This window comes from Hyperolius riggenbachi, chromosome 3 (genome assembly GCF_040937935.1).
Source record: "Hyperolius riggenbachi isolate aHypRig1 chromosome 3, aHypRig1.pri, whole genome shotgun sequence".
NCBI lineage: Eukaryota > Metazoa > Chordata > Amphibia > Anura > Hyperoliidae > Hyperolius > Hyperolius riggenbachi.
The window spans coordinates 138,856,296-138,876,199 of record NC_090648.1 but is presented as its reverse complement, the minus strand read 5'-3'; the positions used below and the strand labels follow the sequence as shown (position 1 = coordinate 138,876,199).

Genomic DNA, 19,904 nt, shown 5'->3' with positions numbered 1-19,904 from the left:
TCTCCAGTGCCTTCTTCCATGTCCCTTGGCGGATTTTGCTTCTCCCTTGGCGATCACATGTCCCCCGTCGATCGGCGTTGATGGCACCAATGTCACACAGCATCATCAAAATCTCGCAGCAAACACTTTTTTTTTATTGAATTCAATACAATAACCTGTATTGAATTCAATATATAAAAAATGATTGCAAAAAAAATTGGTTGAAAATTATTGGAAATTAATTGAACCACTTTTTGCACGGAAATCCTGGGGAAATAGAACGCCAGGGTGGCTGCAGCAAGTAAAATTATTTAAAATAAACACATGACGTAGCTGCAAATTAATATTACATACTAACCTCGCCACCAGTTCCTCTCAGAAGCTCACTATTTTCCTCTTACAGTGATCCCTTCCAGTTCTGACAATATTTTGTCAGAACTGAAATATACCAGTTGCTGTCAGTTATATATCAGCAGCTTTCAGTTACAACTGAATGTGTAAGGTAATGTCCATGTTTCTCTATGGCTCAAGTGGGTGATATTACAGTTTAACAGTGTGCTGACCAGGAAGCCGTTATGGGGTAATGGCCATTTTTTAAAATGCAGGACAGAGAATTCCATTGATCAGTGGTCAAATGGGATGCAGGAGAGGAGAAAGATTGATGGGTAGACTACACAGGAGGTAAGTGTGACCTGTGTCTGGTTGTTTTGTCTTTTTATTTTCACTTAAGGTTCTCTTTAATGAATTAAGCCTCATCTTTATTCCTCACAATTTCTTACCTTTTCAGGTCTTTGATTTTCATGTTGTTTGGACTTTTGATTTTTTCCTGTTCCAAGAAATTCAAGAAAAAAAAAAAAACTTCAAAAAGTAATTCAACTGAGTACTATTTACTAAAGGTAAAAAAAAGTGTAAGCAGTGGCAATGCACAACTACAGACCTCGCTACTGGAAGACCACAACCTCTGGAGTCGGGCTCCTGCTTCAGGGTCATCCTCATGGTTTTTAGGAACCATCTGCAAAGGGCCTGCGGGTTTCAAAGGCTGCATTGTACAAAGTAGAAATACATATATCAAAATAATGTTATAGAATTAAACATGATCACATGCTAATGGTACAGAACAAACTGAGTACAACTATACACAAACATGCCAGAACACCTAATCTGTGTAGTCTGGGCACACTATTTCAGCCCCAGTGGTTTGGATGTGGACAACATTTTTGGTTAGGGGTGGGGTCAAATATATAGCCGTGCACCCGCTTGAGGGTACTGTGACCTCAGAGGCCTAATGCGGATCCAGGGCCAGATTACCCACAAGGCACTGAAAGATCGGAGATGGGCCTTTACAGTGATAAAGGGCCCTGCCGCAGGCCTCATAGGCTTCCTGAACTGCAAAGAGAAGTAAGGGCTGGTTCAGATGGATAGTTCGGCAATGGTAAACGGCGGCTACGGCGTGCATCAATAAAAAAACTGCCCATTCAGAAAAATGGACAGTCGGCAGTACTATCGCTTACCGCCATTTACTGTCGGCTACGCAACCAACGCATTTCACTCCCAATTTTCACTATCTGTCGGGCGCTTACCCAATCCTGGAAGCAACAGAGTAATAATACTATTTCAGATGTCACTGACATTCCAGGTACTATGATAATACATGACAAAACTTCAAACAAGGTAAATCATTTTTCAGGCACTGGATACAAGTAAAAAAAAAAAAAAAAAAAAAAAAAAAAAAAAAGGCCCTTCTGCTTCCTCTTATTTCACTGATGTGCAACAAATCTCCATGAGTTAGGGATGGCTGGAACGGAGGCCCCTTGCCTCATCAAAATGCTAGGCAAAGGTGGAAAGATGGGAATTGATGCCAAATACTTTTCTGTTTTATTGCAGAAAAACATTTCTCATCAGCCTGTGTGAACTAGACCTTAAACATATTACCCAACTCCCCCCCCCTCCCCCACCCCGAACCCCCCACCACACACACTTCTCTAGCCATGTACCAAAAGCTCCTCAATATCACAATCAGCCCTCATTTATTCTTACATTCTCCTCTACAACTGGTGTTGGCTCTGGATCTGGCAGTTTCACACCAGAGGGATCTACTCTTTGAAGTCTCATGGACCTGCGAACAACAGTGTTCTGTTTCTTCTGAGGCTTCTCTCTGGAAATAAAAGCATATTCCAATGTATCTAAAAAACGGCAAACCTCAAAATTATAGTTGAAAATGTGTTCACTGAACATCTGAATTAGCAAATACAGTATATTTCAACACAAGAATATTACAAAGCAATGCAATTACTTAAAGAGAACCCGAGGTGTGTTTAAAGAATGTTATCTGCATACAGAGGCTGGATCTGCCTATACAGCCCAGTCTCTGTTGCTATCCCAAACCCCACTAAGGTCCCCCTGCACTCTGCAATCTCTCATAAATCACAGCCGTGCTGTGAGGCTGTGTTTACATCTGTAGTGTCAGTCTCAGCTGCTCCCCCGCCTCCTGCATAGCTCCGGTCCCTGCCCCCGCCCCTTCCCTCCAATTAGCAGGGAGGGAAGGGATGCAGGTGGGGACTGGAGTTCTGCAGGAGGCGGGGAGAGCAGCAGACTGACACTATAGAGATAAACACAGCCAGCTCTGACAAGCTGTTTGTCAGCAGCGTGGCTGTGATTTATGAGGGATTGCAGAGTGCAGGGGGACCTTAGGGGGGTTTGGAATAGCAACAGAGGCTGGGCTGTATAGGCAGATCCAGCCTCTGTATGCAGATAATATTCTTCAAACCCACCTCGGGTTCTCTTTAAAGAGGAGCTGTCAGCTATACAATCTCAGAAAAAACAAACATTTTATGGATTTTATAGCTGACAGTTACTCTTTAAAGAGAATGGGAACCCACTTAAAAAAAAAAAAAAAGTCAGATACTCACCTAAGGAGAGGGAAGGCTCGGTCCTAATGAGACGTCTCTCCTCTCCCGGTCCCGCTCCGGATCCCCCGTAGCAGTATTCGACCATTTCGGTCAAATACTGCCACTTCCGCCAACGAAGGGAGGTTTCGGAAGTCTTCGGGAGCACTCTGGCTCCCGAAGACGGGCTGCTCCACACTGCGCATGCGCGAGCGCCCTCTATGATGCACTCACGCGTGTCTATGAGGCACTCGCGCGTGCGCAGTATGGAGCCACCTGTCTTCGGAACGACTCTGCTTCCGAAGTCCCCCGCGGCGGGGGATTTGAACGGAGGATCCTGAGGGCACCGGGAGAGGAGAGGGAAGGCTCATTAGGACTCAGAGTCTTCCCTCTCCTTAGGTAAATATCTGACTTTTTTTTTTTTTTGCAGGAGTAACATTAGCTGTAAAGAACCTCTGCTGCAGAAGATGTCAGTGCTATATAAATTCATAATAATCACACAGTATGGTAGGACATTAGACTATGACTATGGTAGGACTAAATTGTGAGGTCCTCTGAGGACAGTCAGTGACATGACTATGTACTCTGTAATGTGCTGCAGAATATGTCAGTGCTATATAAATACATAATTATGATATGGTAGGACATTAGACCATGACTATGGCAGGGATTAGATTGTGAGCACCTTTGAGGACAGTCAGTGACATGACTATGTACACAGTAAAGTGCTATAGAGGATAGTGTTTTCTCTCTCTCATCTGTGCTCAGGACTACAGTAACAAAGAAACCATTGAGGGAATGAAAGGTTAATTGCTGTGGAAGGGAGGGGGAAGAAGGGGGGGGGGGGGGGGGGGGAGGATGGCTCACTTCTGCAGCCTGCGGAGTCTGTGGGTTCCGGCAGGCAGAGCAGGGCTACGGTAAAATGGCGTCTAAATCCCTGCACTGGAGACTATTTGCGTCTCCATTGCAGGTCTTTGGGTACAATTTCCCTGTATCCCTGCTCTGTCTGTTGGCGTATGAGATTTACAGCCGGAGTTGCTGCGTGAAGATCATCGGGAGAGCTGCTGCGTGCCGGGGGGAGGTCGAGAGAGGAGTCTTCTTTTTTTCTTATAGGTGCAGGCAGGTATCAGGGCTATTAGTGGAACTAAGGGGGGCGGAGTGGAGCCCTGCCCATGTGTATTTTCTGGTGAAACACTGCCCGCATTGCATATTTTCTGGTGAAATGCTGCCACATTTGCATGTAATTTCTGGTGAAACACTGCCGTATTACGATTATTTTCTGGTGAAATATTGCCGCATTATATTCTGGTGAAATGCTGTCGCATTACGATTATTTTCTATTGAAACTCTGCCATGATTATTTTCATGGGGGGGTGCCATGGGGCGGGGGGCCCACAGTTTTCTCGCCTGGAGTGACAAAATGGCTAGAGGCACCCCTGCTATCAGCAGTGCCTCCTCCACCAACACACGCATAGCTTACTTGTCTTCCTCTTCCCCCTTCCGCTCAAATCTCCCGGTCTGCTGGCTCAGCCCCTCCCCTCAGAGTGAGAGAGGAAAGGCAGGGAGCCCTTTTCTCTGTGCACTGCAGTGTGTACCATGCAGGATAAACTGGAGGCCAGCAGACAGCTCAACAGCTGATCTGCTGCCTGTGTGCGACACCCGCCCCAGCTCTACTCATGGCAGGTTCCCGCGCTAGGAATCGGCCTAGTGGGCCTGTGCGGGAATCCGGCCATGACCGCTGCTGTATTATTCAATTGTTTCCAGGGCCGGATTTGTACTCACTGTCACCAGCCGCCCCCTTCAGTATAGGTAGTGAGATGACCCCTCCCCCTTTCCCTCCAGTATAGGTAGCCAGATGACCCCAACTCTTTCCCTCCGGTATAGGTAGCTAGAGGACTCCCTTAATCCCTACTTTTCCCACCCCCCCTTTCAGTATAGGTAGCCAGTTTTTCTCCACACTGCAGCAGCCATCAGTGTCACTTATTTCTCCACTCATCTCCAGTGCAGAAGCTTCCTGTTCATGCAAATGTGCACAGAGAGCACGGTGGCCGCTGCACAGGCGTCTGGCAGCAGAGTAGTGCAGTCCGGATGCTCGCCTGATCTCCCTGCATTGCAGCATTCGCAAGCTTGCAAATGCTGCACCAGTTTAGCCTGCTGCTTTGGTGCCCTTGCTCCTGTGGTGCCCTAAGCCATGGCCTAAATGGCCTTAGCCTAAATCCGTCCCCAATTGTTTCATAAAGATTTCCGCCACAGAAGCACAATCAGCGCAAGCGCAGTGAACCAATCAAGTTTGTAAACGTTAAGACTCTTCCTTAATCATTACATTCACAGCAACTAGTAGTTCCTGAGCAGGTTTAAAAGAATGAAAAACTTTGAGCAATTTCCTGCTTGGAAGGAGCTTTAACCTCCTGCCATGCCACTGTGCATGAGTTATTGCTTGTGAGATAACAGTGCAGTGGTGCTGCTTTTACCCCCTCCCCCCCTCACGGATGCAGAGTAGCACATCCTACAGCTACCAACCACGACATAAGATGACTGGCTACTAGGTGTGACCAGTGGGGGGTTGAAGTGCAAGGAGCTCCATGATAATTATGCTGTAGCCTAAAAATTGGTGCCTCTCGATCAGATCAGCCTGGAGTACTGGCAAGCCACTAATTTTGGTATCTAGGATATGGACCTTATTGTAGAAAGGTAGCTTATGGCTTATGCCAGTATGGAGAATACAATGTCCCAACTTGTTTAAGATGTCAAATTGCAATACACCAAAAAATATGAAGCGATTTTAATGCAACTTGCTGGCTTAGGATGCAAGAACTTTACCTCTTGAGACCTTGGCTGTTACTTCTGTTTTTACGTGGTGGACGTAGACTTGCTACAGACTAGGAAAAAAAAAAAAAAGAAAAAAAAAAAAATCAGTGTTCAGATTTATGTTTAAAATATGGTGTATTTTTTTCAACATAATCCAACCTCACATTGATAACATGGCACAAGCACTGTAAAACATGTTCGTACACAGATTCATTGAGATATTTTTGGAACAAAACAAGATTAGATTAGTAATTAAAAAAAAAAAAGAGAAAGCACGATTCATGATTAAGTCCACAAACGTCGACAAAAGGTTTGGTATTACCACAGTTAAGCTATCAGGACATCTACTGATGTCGAAGGGTTCTCATCAATCATTAAGATGTAATGGTGTGAATTCCAGAACAGTTAGAGCTGGCATAGGCATGCAACTAAGCACAATCTGCAGGACTTTATCCAGAGCTGGACACAACTCCACTTCTAGAAGTCACACAATGGCAACCGCTGGAGCAGGACGGAAGCCTCAGCTGTCAGGTAACCACTGTCCCTAAATGTTCCATATATCTTATCTACCGTGTTTCCCCGAAAATAAGGCGGTGTCATATTAATTTTTGCTCCAAATGTTGTGCTAGGGCTTATTTTCAGTGGATGTCTTACATTTCTATGAACACACAAGTTGCTGTGTGTCCTCTCGCCTTCCCCACTGTGCCGCCTCTTACTCTGCTGGATCCACCACTTGTGTGCACCTGTGTCCTTGTATCTTTAGTGTCCTCCTAGTGTGCCCCCCTCTATACATTTAACACCTGTGTCCCATGAAACCCTATGTCCTCCCGGTGTCCCTTGTCCTGCGATGTCCCCTGCGTCCTCCTCATACCCCTAACTCCATGTCGCACTGTCCTGCGATGCCCCCCTAATCCTCCCCCACCCCTCCTGTGTCCCCGATCTTCAGCCAATGTGGAAGAAATACAGCAACTTGTGTTTCTACTGGTGCCATGATCTCATAGGCAGGACCATGGCTCTATTATTGGGCCAATCACTGCACTCGCTGAGTAGCAGCAAGTGCAGTTATTGACCCAATGACAGAGCCTTGGTCCTGCCCACGAGACCATCGGCTGCAGTAGGAACACAAGTTGCCATACTTTTTCCCCTTACTGCAGCTAGGGCTTAATTTTTTTGACATCTTAATTTCAGGGAAAGAGGAAATTTATACATCTGTGTATTTATCTATCCATGTAGCCATCTATGTATATTAGCAATAAAAAGGTCTCCAGTTAACCCATCTCATATATAACCTACCACAGTTAATATTTAATGAGCACACGTAGATACAAACCTCAAGAAGTTTTATGGAATTCAAAAATTTTGCGTTTGCTTTTATATTTCTCAGTCTCTCTCTTTCATATGCAGAAAGTCCCATGTGCTCCTGCAAGACAAAAACACTGTAGGAATGAGGTGAAAAGTAACAAATGAGTACTTTTATAACGATGTCCAGGCAAGTCTTCAACTCTATCTAAAGGAAACACAAAAAACAGAGTCCAGCACTGCCTTGCCCTTCTCAATCTGTCAGAACTGCTATTTTCTATACTGTAGTGGTGTGCAGCCTGCTCTCCTCCCAGGCAGCTGTCATTGTGCCTAGAGCTAGCACTGCTGTTTAAGAATCATCTTTGAATTTGAAGGGTGTTGTTCTTATTTGACACTGTTGATGTTTAGATCTGGCAATCCTACAGCGGACACAGCTTCCACAGACCAAGCCTAGTCTACAGTATGTGGCCACATGTACAAGGCACTTAGTGTAAGTCAGTGGGAGCAGCATTGTTAATGATGGGATCTTAATGAGCCTACACACCAACTATTTGTGTCGCTCAGCAGGGTCAAGCTTGTTCCTGCAGGTGACACTGTGGAGAGAATGGTGTACAGACACCTGATAGATGTGTACCATCACTATAGACATGGGAGGCTCAGGAGAGATAATGACATGGGGCAAGATGGAGTGGCTTCTGGCATGCGGGTAAGGACAGAACAATGCACTTGGCGGTTGATGCTATGCCAAATCTTAAAACATGCTCAGGGGAAACGTGTACACATGCTAGATTCTTGGCCAGAGACTGCTGCCTTACTGTGTGCATGAGACTTTAGCTACGGGCAGAAGAAAAGCCACCAGGGAGGGAGGAGAGCACATCCACTGTGCCAAATTTTTATTTTTTTCTTCTTTTTTTTTTTGACAGGTAAGACAGGGCAGATCAGTTCTGTATTCACAACAATAGCCTTGCTGTCCATTTTTTCAAATGTATCATTTAGTTTGTCTGAAGAAAAATGCTTAATTTAGAATTTATCCTATAATGTACTAATTTAAGAATGGTTTTAAGGACACCTGAACTGAGAGGTGCATGGAGGCTACCATAATTATTTCCTTTTAAACCATACCAATTGCTCAGAAGCCCTGATGATCCCTTTGGCTGCAGCAGTGTCTGGATCAAACACCTGAAACAAGCATGCAGCTTCCAACTTAAGTCCCACTAGAGTAAGTCGGACAACATTACGAAACGTGATCTGCATGCCAGTTATGGCTAAAAAAAATTGAGACAGGGTCAGCAAGACAACCAGGCAACTGGTTTTGTTTAAAATTAAATGGATATGGTAGACTCCCTATCCCTCTCAATTCAGATGTCCTTTAAGGTATTTTTATGTAAAGTATATGACTTCATCCCAATATTAACCCATACAAGCATTGCGTCCTCTGCTATGGAACCCTAAAACGCAGAGGGTTGCACTCAGACTCCACTGCATTGCACAGTGCTTTGATGTGTGTGCTTATTTACAGGAGGGCAAGACACAGGAACTCACGCCTCAGCTGCTGACCTGTAATGTCTATCCTCTGGGTTGGGGAGGGGCTTTGTCCAGGCTTCCACCCAACCACAGGCAGGTGACGGGAGGCCATAGGGTTGGATGTGCTGCCTATTCTGTGTTGCTCAGACATCTGAATCACTCAACTGGATGGAAATATCTAAACACTATATGGCAGGAAAGATTTTTCATATACTGTATCTCATCTGTCTGTTTGTAGTGAAGCTTTAAAGTAACCCTGCCCTTGGCACATGCTTCAAACACATGTGCCATTGTTTGCATCCCAAAACAACCAGCATGTTCGTCCCTCAGGAATAATCTTTATGTTTTTAGACCAATGGCTTACCTCTAATTAAAGATCATGATTTTGGAGACGATGGATTGATTTATTTAGTTGAAGTAATATTTCATTTGCCTCTATATTGAATATTCTATTCGCTTCTATTTGCCACATCCTTTATTACCCTGCAGGTAAGGGTTAATTCTAATAGGTTATACATAATGATTTCTAGAGAACCTTTGTGTTAGCCCATCATTCCTCCTATTTGTGAAGGGAGGGGCCTGTCAGTGCAACCCAAACCTGGACCCTTCCAGTATCCAAATACTGCTACCACAACAACAGTACCCAAACGTTACCTTATCTGAGTCTTCTTCATTGTCAGATTCATCTGTGGATGGATTCTCCTCTTTAATTTCTGGCTGTGGATTGGAGCCAGGTGCCTGAACAGGATGACTCCCCTGTGTGTGATTTCTAAGACTACTCTGCTGAACTGGACTTGACCTGGTGAGTGTACCATGTGGAGGATCAGAAGGCGATACATTGTCCATGGAAGTAGTTTCCTGTTGGGACACAAAGATTATTGCCTTCATAAACAGGTCAGCAAAATATTACAAAAACGTGACTGTGTACCAGCTAAGCATATACATAGTGATCATAAAGCTGCAGAGCATATATGTGTTCACAGGTCCACTCACTTAAAGGGAAATCTGAAGTGAAAATAAACGTATGATATAATGATTTGTATGTGTGGTACAGCTAAGAAATAGAACATTATTAGCACATATCGTTTCCAGGACAGGAGGTGATAGGAGTCTCATATTGTTCCCAGTACAGGAAGAGTTAAGAAACTTCAGTGGTTATCTATGCAAAAGAGCTCCTGTGAGCTCTGCGACTTTATAAAGTTGTGGCCAGCACTGTCTTTTGAAGCTCTTATATCAACCGTCTCAGTGTTTCTTCTTTGTTTATGGTTTTCTTGCAGAGAAAAGTTCAAAGAGTCACTAGCCTGCTCTGTGAAATCATTTAAAATGTTGAGTGTATTGTGGAAACTGAAATTATTAGAGAATAATGCAATGTTATAAAAAAAAAAAAAAAAGCTATACACCTGAAAATAAAAATATGACACTAGTGTTCTATTAATTATCCGTACTACTCAACCAATTCATTAGATCACAAGTTTTTTTTTTTTGCTTCAGTGTCACTTTAAGAGCTGATGCCTAAAGATGCTGAGGTCATGTGAACAGTTTTAGGCACCTTCTGCAGATCACCCAAATGGATACATTTCCCCATTCGTGAAAGAGGAGAAAAAGAATGAGGAGCCAACCACAGCCCTCACTAAAAGAGAGCACATTCTGCAACCAAGCTTGCCTACCATGATATCAGTGACAATCCAAGACGATACTACTTATGATCCTGTGGAATCAACACTGGGCAATGCCACTAAAGGCGGCTCAGAGAAAGTGTCTGGAAGCTATTTTTACAAAATAATCACAAACCAACTCAAGATTATGCAACTGTAGGCATCTTGGGCAGAGCTCATCCTATAATGGCTTAAAGGACCTCTATTGTGATTTTAAAAAGGAACCTGAGGTAAGAGACAGAGAAACTAGGTAATACAAAGCTTATGGAAGGCTGTGAGGTGCAGAACATTGTTTTTCGGCAATATATGTACTCCTCTAACCCACAAAACACAATGCCTGTCTGGACTTACTGCATATCCCAAGTTGTATTAGCCAATTCAAATCAAAGCCAAAATATCTGCTTGTCCGATATGACCACCATATAAATGAGAGCTCTTTAAAGGGAACCAGAGATGAACGATTCACACAAAACATACATATCAGTCGATAGCTTGTAAAGAATAAATGCTCTACCTGATAATTTCTACACTCTGGTGTGCCTTTTTTAGTGTTTTTTTTATCCATTATTGCTCCAGGAAAAATCAAATATGGCCGCCGGCTCATATCCCTTCTGCTTCCAGGTTATGAGTTGTTCTGGATGTGCTGTCTAGGCTATATGAGACTATGCTGCTATCTAGGCTAAATGCAGCCTTTCATCTGTGTGCTTTCATTTTGGTATGATGTGCAGCTGCCTGTAGGAAGTGTCTCTCATAGGAATGAAACTGCAGTCATCATCAGTATCTAGTGCACACAGAACACACAGGGATCATATTGCAGCCACAGAGCTTCTCTCTCAGCAGCAGCAGCCCCTCCCATGTCATCACAGCTCTCAGTATGCAAAGCAGGAAATCTAAGCCAGGAGGGGGAAGGCTTGAAATTGAAAAGACTCCACAGAAGAGTGACTCAGCTATAATGATTCCAGGTCAAACATAGACTGAATCAGTATTCTTATCACAGTTGATAACGGATAGATTAGACTGAGAAGAATAAAACTAAAAGCAGGGTAGGTGTTTACTGTCATGTTCGCACTGATAAATGTAATAAAATACATGAGGGTGCTTCGTCTCTGGTTCTCTTTAAGCCCCATCTACATGATGGGACATTGCAGCGATCCGGCGGCTCGATTAGCCGCCGGACCGCCTCTTCCGCGTGCCCGCCGCGTCCCAGCTCGCGCCGGCATCAATACCCGCTCGATTCCCGCTCGTTCCCACGCCGCGCCGCTTATCTTCCGCTCGATTCCCTGCCATTGTCCCCTAGCGGGGAGCGAGCAGGGAATCGGCGGAAGCAAGATCCGTCCTGTCGGATCTTATCAATCGAGCCGCTGGAGCATCGCGGCCGCATCTACGCGTGTAGATGTGGCTTTCAAGGGAACCTGAACTGAGTGAAATTATTTAAAATAAACATGAGGTAACTTCAAATGAACATTACATAGTTTTGTTTTAACAGTTAAAATTTTATTGAAAAAGATAACAGAGATAGTGCAGATCAGCACGTCACAATATAGCCATATATCATTAAAGAGAAGCACATTAGCATTATATGCAAGGATATCCAAGTTTTGCAGTAACAGTGCAATATCTTGTTTAATAGAAAACAGTCATCATATTGCAATAAGAAGTCAATCTATAATAGTGATGACAATCTATCTTCCACATAGTGCTGGAAGGATAGGATAACTACATACATACAGTGGGTTGCAAAAGTATTCCCCCCCCTGAAGTTTTCCATATTTTGTCATTACTGTCAAAAACATGAATCAATTTTATTGGAATTCCACATGAAAGACCAACACAAAATGGTGTACACATGAGAAGTGGAACGAAAATCATACATCATTCCAAACATTTTTACAAATAAATAACTGCAAAGTGGGGTGTGCATAATTATTCAGCCCCCTTTGATCTGAGTGCAGTCAGTTGCCTATAGACATTGCCTGATGAGTGCTAATGACTAAATAGAGTGAACCTGTGTGTAATCTAATGTCAGTACAAATACAGCTGCTCTGTGAGGGCCTCAGAGGTTGTCTAAGAAAATATTGGGAGCAACAACACCGTGAAGTCCAAAGAACACACAAGACAGGTCAGGAATCAAGTTATTGAAAAATTTAAAGCAGGCTTAGGCTACAAAAAGAATTTCCAAAGCCTTGAACATCCCACGGAGCACTGTTCAAGCGATCATTCAGAAATGGAAGGAGTATGGCACAACTGTAAACCTACCAAGACAAGGCCATCCACCTAAACTCACAGGCCGAACAAGGAGAGCGCTGATCAGAAATGCAGTCAAGAGGCCCATGGTGACTCTGGACGAGCAGAGATCTATAGCTCAGGTGGGAGACTCTGTCCATAGGACAACTATTAGTCATGCACTGTACAAAGTTGGCCTTTATGGAAGAGTGGCAAGAAGAAAGCCATTGTTAACAGAAAAGCATAAGAAGTCCTGTTTGCAGTTTGCCGCAAGCCATGTGGGGGACAGAGCAACCATGTGGAAGAAGGTATTCTGGTCAGATGAGACCAAAATGGAACTTTTTGGCCAAAATGCAAAACGCTATGTGTGGCAGAAAACTAACACTGCACATCACTCTGAACACACCATCCCCACTGTCAAATATGGTGGTGGCAGCATCATGCTCGGGGGGTGCATCTCTTCAGCAGGGACACGGAAGCTGGTCAGAGTTGATGGGAAGATGGATGGAGCCAAATACAGGGCAAACTTGGAAGGAAACCTCTTGAAGACTGCAAAAAATTTGAGACTGGGGCGGAGGTTCACCTTCCAGCAGGACAATGACCCTAAATAGGGCAACAATGGAATGGTTTAAAACAAAACATATCTATGTGTTAGAATGGCCCAGTCAAAGTCCAGATCTAAATCCAATCGAAAACCCGTGGCAAGATCTGAAAACTGCTGTTCACAAATGCTGTCCATCTAATCTGACTGAGCTGGAGCTATTTTGCAAAGAAGAATGGGCAAGGATTTCAGTCTCTAGATGTGCAAAGCATTGACTCAGGGGGCCGAATAATTACGCACACCCCACTTTGCAGTTATTTATTTGTAAAAAATGTTTGGAATGATGTATGATGTATGATTTTCGATCCACTTCTCACGTGTACACCACTCTGTATTGGTCTTTCACGTGGAATTCCAATAAAATTGATGCATGTTTGTGGCAGTAATGTGACAAAATGTGGAAAACTTCAAGGGGGCCGAATACTTTTGCAACCCACTGTATATTCTATATAATATATCTCAATTAGAAAGAAAGGAAAGATAGAAAAGTTTTGTCCGATTCATGCCCAGCGCCCCTCCCCCCCCCCCCCCCCCCCCCCCCCTCCTCAAGAGGTTGGCAACAGCAATTTAGTCTATAATAGGTATGAAATTAGTATTCGTGGGGAACATTACATAGTTGTCTTGCCATCAGTTCCTCTCAGAAGCTCACCATTTTCTTCTGACAATGATCCATTCCAGTTCAGACAACATTGTCAGAACTGAAATATATCAGTTGCGGTCAGTAATATATCAGTTGTTGTCAGTTATAGCTGAGAGGACAACGAATGTGCCAGTTAATGTCCATGTTTCCCTGACTCAAGTGGGCGATATTACAGTTTAACAGTGTGCTCACCAGGAAGCTGTTAGGGCCCTTTCACACCAGAGGGATTTTTCGGCGTTTTAACGTCACGGCCGAAGTTGGCAATTTGCTAGGTAAAAGAAAGTCCATAGACTTTCATTTTACCTTTCACATCTAACTCGGCGTTTTGGAGCGTTGCGTTTCAACGCTCCCAGGAGCTTTTTCAGGGCTTTTTACAGCCGAAGTTGGCTGTTGGCGTTTCAATGATAGTCAATGGAAAAAGCCAACTTCAGCATTTTCAAAGCGTTTTACAGCTAACTTGTTCACTTATTTTTATAGAAGAAAAAAAAAAGGACGTTTTCATATGAGCTGTAAAACTCTTTCAAAACGCTTTGAAAACGCTATGTATTGGCGTTAAGCAAAAGGCTGACTTTCAGCCTTTTCTACCGCAGCCTCTAGTGTGAAAGCGCCCTTATAGAGCAGTGCTGTCCAACTTCATGGGCATGGAGGGCCATTTTTTTTTTCAGACCCCATGGTGGAGGGCCGAAGGTTCCTGCTGGAGCCCCCCCCCCAATGCAATGCAATTAAAGGACAATTAGATTGGCAGCACTTTCCACAAAATGCAATGCAATTGGCAGCAGATCCCCATAAAATGCAATTCAAGAGGTCATTGAAGTTGCGCGCGCTGAACGTTTTAACTCATACATAAACATTATGGAAAATCCAAGTTGAAAATAAACTGTGAAGATAAACAATTTCATCCATCCTACTCCTGAAAAATGTATTCTATAGAGTAATGGCCATTTTCAAAATGGAGGACAGAGAATTCCATTAATCACAGTGGACAAACAGGACGCGGGACAGGAGAAAGTGATTGAGCAATAGACTACACAGGAGGTAAGTAGGACCTCTGTATGTTTATTTTGACTTTTAATTTTCAGTTCAGGTATTCTTTAACAAGCTCCGGCCTAAAAGTCCTTTCTTACAAGAAAACCTGATTCTAGTCTTGAGGTCAGCCTACAAGGCAGTAAGTAGAAGGAGGGTGATTGACATATATAATGTATGTATGAAAAAAAAAGTGTTTGTAGAGATTAAGAGATTTTACTATAATTCATCATTAATAAATGTGGAGAACTACAGGACCATGTTTAGCAAATAATTGTTTGAGTCATCAGATAACGGTCAACATATTGGCAAAAAAATATATTAAAAAGATTATAATAAAAAAAAAAAAAAAAAAAACTATTGATGTTCCCAATTGAATGCAAAAGATTCTTACAATGATCAGTTCACAACAACTTTGTTGATTGGAAAAATGGTCTTTATGATTGGTTATGATGAGTAGGAAGTACAGATTGTTTCATTGATGGTGAAATAATCAATGTATTAAAAGATTCTATTGTTACTGTATGTGATCGCATTTATCTGATACTCAAATAATTCTTTGCTACAAATTAAACCGTTAGTGGCCATCTTAAGATATACAAAGCATTGCTACCACAATCAGACAAGGAATTAAAGGACAGCTGAACAAAAGGTGCTGTATATGGAGGCCGCCACATTTATTTCCTATTAAATAATACCAGTTGCCTGGCAGTCCAGCTGATCTCTTTGGCTGCAGTAGTGTGTGAATCACACACACCTGAAACAAGCATGCAGCTAATCCAGTCAGAGCATCGGCTCTGCATGCTTCTATGGCTTAAAGTATTAGAGGCAGAGGATCAGCGTTTGCTTTTATATTTTATATTTCTCAGTCTCTCTCTTTCATATGCAGAAAGTCCCATCTGCTCCTACAAGACAAAAACACTGTGGGAATGAGGTAAACAGTAATAAATGAGTAGGTATAATGCTGATGTCTAGGAAAGTCTTCAAATCTATCTAAAGAAAACACAAAAGCACTGCCCTGCCCTTCTCAATGTCAGAACTGCTATTTTCTATACTGTAGTGGTGTGCAGCCTTGTGAACTGATCATTGTAAAAATCTCTTGCATTCAATTAGTAACATCAATAGAGTTTTTTTTATATATTTGTTGCCAATATGATGACCGTTATCCGATGACTCAATTATTTTCTAAAAATGGTTCCGTAATTCTCCACATTTATTAATGATGAATTATAGTAAAATCTCTCAATCTCCTCCTCCCAGGCAGCTGTCATTGTACCTAGAGCTAGCACTGTGTCACTGCTGTTTAAGATTCATCTTTGAATTTGAAGAGTGTTTTTCTTATTTGACACTATTGATGTTTAGATCTGGCATTCCTACAGCGGACACAGCTTCCACAGACCAAGCCTAGTCTACAGTATGCGGCCACATGTACAAGGCACTTAGTGTAAGTCAGTGGGAGCAGCAATGTTAATGATGGGATCTTAATGAGCGTACACACACCAACTATTTGTGTCGCTCAGCAGGGTCAAGCTTGTTCCTGCAGGTGACACTGTGGAGAGTGAATGCTGTACAGACACCTGAGAGATGTGTACCATGGGAGGAGAGAGAATGACATGGCTCAAGATAGAGTGGCTTCAGGCATGCAGGGACAGAACAATGCGCTTGGCGGTTATTGCCATGCCAAATCTTAAAACATGTTTAGGGGAAACGTGTACACATGCTAGATTCTTGGCCAGAGACTGCTGCCTTACTGTGTGCATGAGACTTTAGCTACTGGCAGAAGTAACACCACCAGGGAGGGAGGAGAGCACATCCACTAAACTGTGCCAAATTGCTTTTTTTTTTTTTTTTTTTTTTAACAGGTAAGACAGGGCAGATCAGTTCTGTATTCACAGCAATAGCCTTGCTGTATATTTTTCAAATGTATCATTTATTTTGTCTTAAGAACAACGCAAAATTTAGAATATATCCTATAATGTACTAATTTAAGAATGGTTAAAACCTCCCTAGCGGTATTGACAGATTATCCGTCCATACAAAACATGCTGTGAACAGTATAAACGTGCATACACATCAATACTCTTCTGCACTGTATACTAGACCCTTGCTTGACACATTTTGGCAAGTTACTGGAAATTTTTTTTTTTTTTTATCACTTTTTGCACAGAAATCCTGTGGAAATTGAACGCCAGGGAGGTTTTAAAGGACACCTGAACTGAGAGGTACATGGAGGCTACCATATTTAATTCCTTTCAAACCATGCCAATAGCGCAGAAGCCCTGATGACCCCTTTGGCTGCAGTAGTATCTGGATCAAACACCAGAAACAAGCATGCAGCTTCCAACTTAAAGAGACTCTGAAGTCTCATAAAATTGACCTTTTTATTTTTAAAAATCTCTTTTACATGATTGCCCTAACTAAAATGCCGCATCCCTGCGGCTGTAATCTAACTAATTCCCCCCAAACTCCCCGGGGGCGGGGCAATACGGGCAGCGCTTCCGTGAGAGGCAGAGCTTTCAGCTGCAGCTCTGCCTCTCCATGCGTTTATCAGCGCCACATCACCGCCTCTCCTCTGACCCTCTGAGTCTTCCTTCACTGAGAGAGGCGGGGGAGAGGCGGAGAAACGCGCTGATAGACGCGCATGGAGGCAGAGCTGTGGCTGAAAGCTCTGCCTCCTACAGCAGCAAAATCCACAACCAAGAAAGTCGTGGATTTTGCGGGGGTGAGTTAGGGGGGAGTTTGTGGGGATTTACTTAATGTTCATCCGCGGGGATGCGGCGATTTAGTTAGGAGAATGATGTAAAAGATTTTTAAAATAAAAAGGTGAATTTTATGAGACTTCAGAGTCTCTTTAAGTCCGACTAGATTATGTCGGACTACATTCCAAAACATGTGATCTGCATGCTAGTTCAGGGTCTATGGCTAAAAATAAATAAATAAATAAATAAAAATTAGAGACAGGATCAGCAGGTCAGCCAGGCAACTGGTTTTGTTTAAAATGAAATTGATATGGTAGCCTCCCTATCCCTCTCAGTTCTGGTGTCTTTTAAAGTATTTTTATGTAAAAGTATATGACTTCATCCCAATATTAACCCATACAAGCATTGCGTCCTCTGCTATGGAACCCTAAAACGCAGAGGGTTGCACTCAGACTCCACTGCATTGCACAGTGCTTTGATGTGTGTGCTTATTTACAGGAGGGCAAGACACAGGAACTCACGCCTCAGCTGCTGACCTGTAATGTCTATCCTCTGGGTTGGGGAGGGGCTTTGTCCAGGCTTCCACCCAACCACAGGCAGGTGACGGGAGGCCATAGGGTTGGATGTGCTGCCTGTTCTGTGTTGCTCGGACATCTGAATCACTCAACTGGATGGAAATATCTAAACACTATTTGGCAGGAAAGATTTTTCATATACTGTATCTCATCTGTCTGTTTGTAGTGAAGCTTTAAAGTAACCCTGCACTTGGCACATACTTCAAACACATGTGCCATTGTTTGCATCCCAAAACAACCAGCATGTTCGTCCCTCAGGAATAATCTTTATGTTTTTAGACCAATGGCTTACCTCTAATTAAAGATCATGATTTTGGAGACGAGTGATTTATCAAGTTGAAGTAATATTTCATTTGCTTCAATTTATATTGAATATTCTATTCGCTTCTATCTGCCACATCCTTTATTACCCTGAAGGTAAGGGTTAATTCTAATAGGTTATACATAATGATTTCTAGAGAACCTTTGTGTTAGCCCATCATTCCTCCTTTTGGGAAGGGAGGGGCCTGTCAGTGCAACCCAAACCTGGACCCTTCCCCTATCCAAATACTGCTACCACAACAGTACCCAAACGTTACCTTATCTGAGTCTTCTTCATTGTCAGATTCATCTGTGGATGGATTCTCCTCTTTAATTTCTGGCTGTGGATTGGAGCCAGGTGCCTGAACAGGATGACTCCTCTGTGTGTTATTTCTAAGACTACTCTGCTGAACTGGACTTGACCTGGTGAGTGTACCATTTGGAGGATCAGAAGGCGATACATTGTCCATGGAAGTAATTTCCTGTTGGGACACAAAGATTATTGCCTTCATAAACATGACAGCAAAATATTACAAAAACGTGACTGTGTACCAGCTAAGCATATACATAGTGATCATAAAGCTGCAGAGCATATATGTGTTCACAGGTCCACTCACTTAAAGGGAATCTGAAGCGAAAATAAACGTATGATAATGATTTGTATGTGCGGTATAGCTAAGAAATAGAACATTATTAGCACATATCGTTTCCAGGACAGGAGGAGTTAAGAAACTTTAGTAGTTATCTATGCAAAAGAGCTCCTGTGAGCTCTGCGACTTTATAAAGTTGTGGCCAGCACTGTCTTTTGAAGCTCTTATATCAACCGTCTCATTGTTTCTTCTTTGTTTATGGTTTTCTTGCAGAGAAAAGTTCAAAGAGTCACTAGCCTGCTCTGTGAAATCATAAAATGTTGAGTGTATTGTGGAAACTGAAATTATTAGAGAATAATGCAATGTTATAAAGAAGCTATACACCTGAAAATAAAAATATGACACTATTTTCTTTGCTACTAGTGTTCTATTAATTATCTGTACTACTCAACCAATTCATTAGATCACAAGTTTTTTTTCCGCTTCAGTGTCACTTTAAGAGCTGATGCCTAAAGGTGCTGAGGTCATGTGAACCGTTTCAGGCACCTTCTGCAGATCACCCAAATGGATACATTTCCCCATTCGTGAAAGAGGAGAAAAAGAATGAGGAGCCAACCACAGCCCTCACTAAAAGAGAGCACATTCACCAACCAAGCTTGCCTACCATGATAACAGTGACAATCCAAGACGATACTACTTATGATCCTGTGGAATCAACACTGGGCAATGCCACTAAAGGCGGCTCAGAGAAAGTGTCTGGAAGCTATTTTTACAAAATAATCACAAACCAACTCAAGATTATGCAACTGTAGGCATCTTGGGCAGAGCTCATCCTATAATGGCTTAAAGGACCTCTATTGTGATTTTAAAAAGGAACCTGAGGTAAGAGACAGAGAAACTAGGTAATACAAAGCTTATGGAAGGCTGTGAGGTGCAGAACATTGTTTTTTGGCAATATATGTACTCCTCTAACCCACAAAACACAATGCCTGTCTGGACTTACTGCATATCCCAAGTTGTATTAGCCAATTCATATCAAAGCCAAAATATCTGCTTGTCTGATATGACCACCATATAAATGAGAGCTCACAGTATTTTGGCCC

At 42.8% G+C, this 19,904-nt stretch overlaps 1 protein-coding gene across 3 annotated transcripts in view; it reads right to left on the bottom strand.

Annotated features, from left to right (window-relative positions):
• Window positions 1-19,904, bottom strand: part of WDR76 (WD repeat domain 76) — a 59,201-nt gene that overhangs the window by 25,631 nt on the left and 13,666 nt on the right. For 2 of the 3 annotated variants that reach the window (XM_068274972.1, XM_068274973.1), the window contains exons 3-9: window positions 18,490-18,693; window positions 9,150-9,353; window positions 7,003-7,092; window positions 5,685-5,743; window positions 2,017-2,134; window positions 917-1,018; window positions 759-805 (exon numbers count right to left, since the gene is read on the bottom strand). In XM_068274972.1, the coding sequence (XP_068131073.1) occupies window positions 759-805; window positions 917-1,018; window positions 2,017-2,134; window positions 5,685-5,743; window positions 7,003-7,092; window positions 9,150-9,353; window positions 18,490-18,693 (824 nt within the window). The remainder of the gene's footprint in view (window positions 1-758; window positions 806-916; window positions 1,019-2,016; window positions 2,135-5,684; window positions 5,744-7,002; window positions 7,093-9,149; window positions 9,354-18,489; window positions 18,694-19,904) is intronic. The other variant, XM_068274974.1, reaches the window with a different exon arrangement.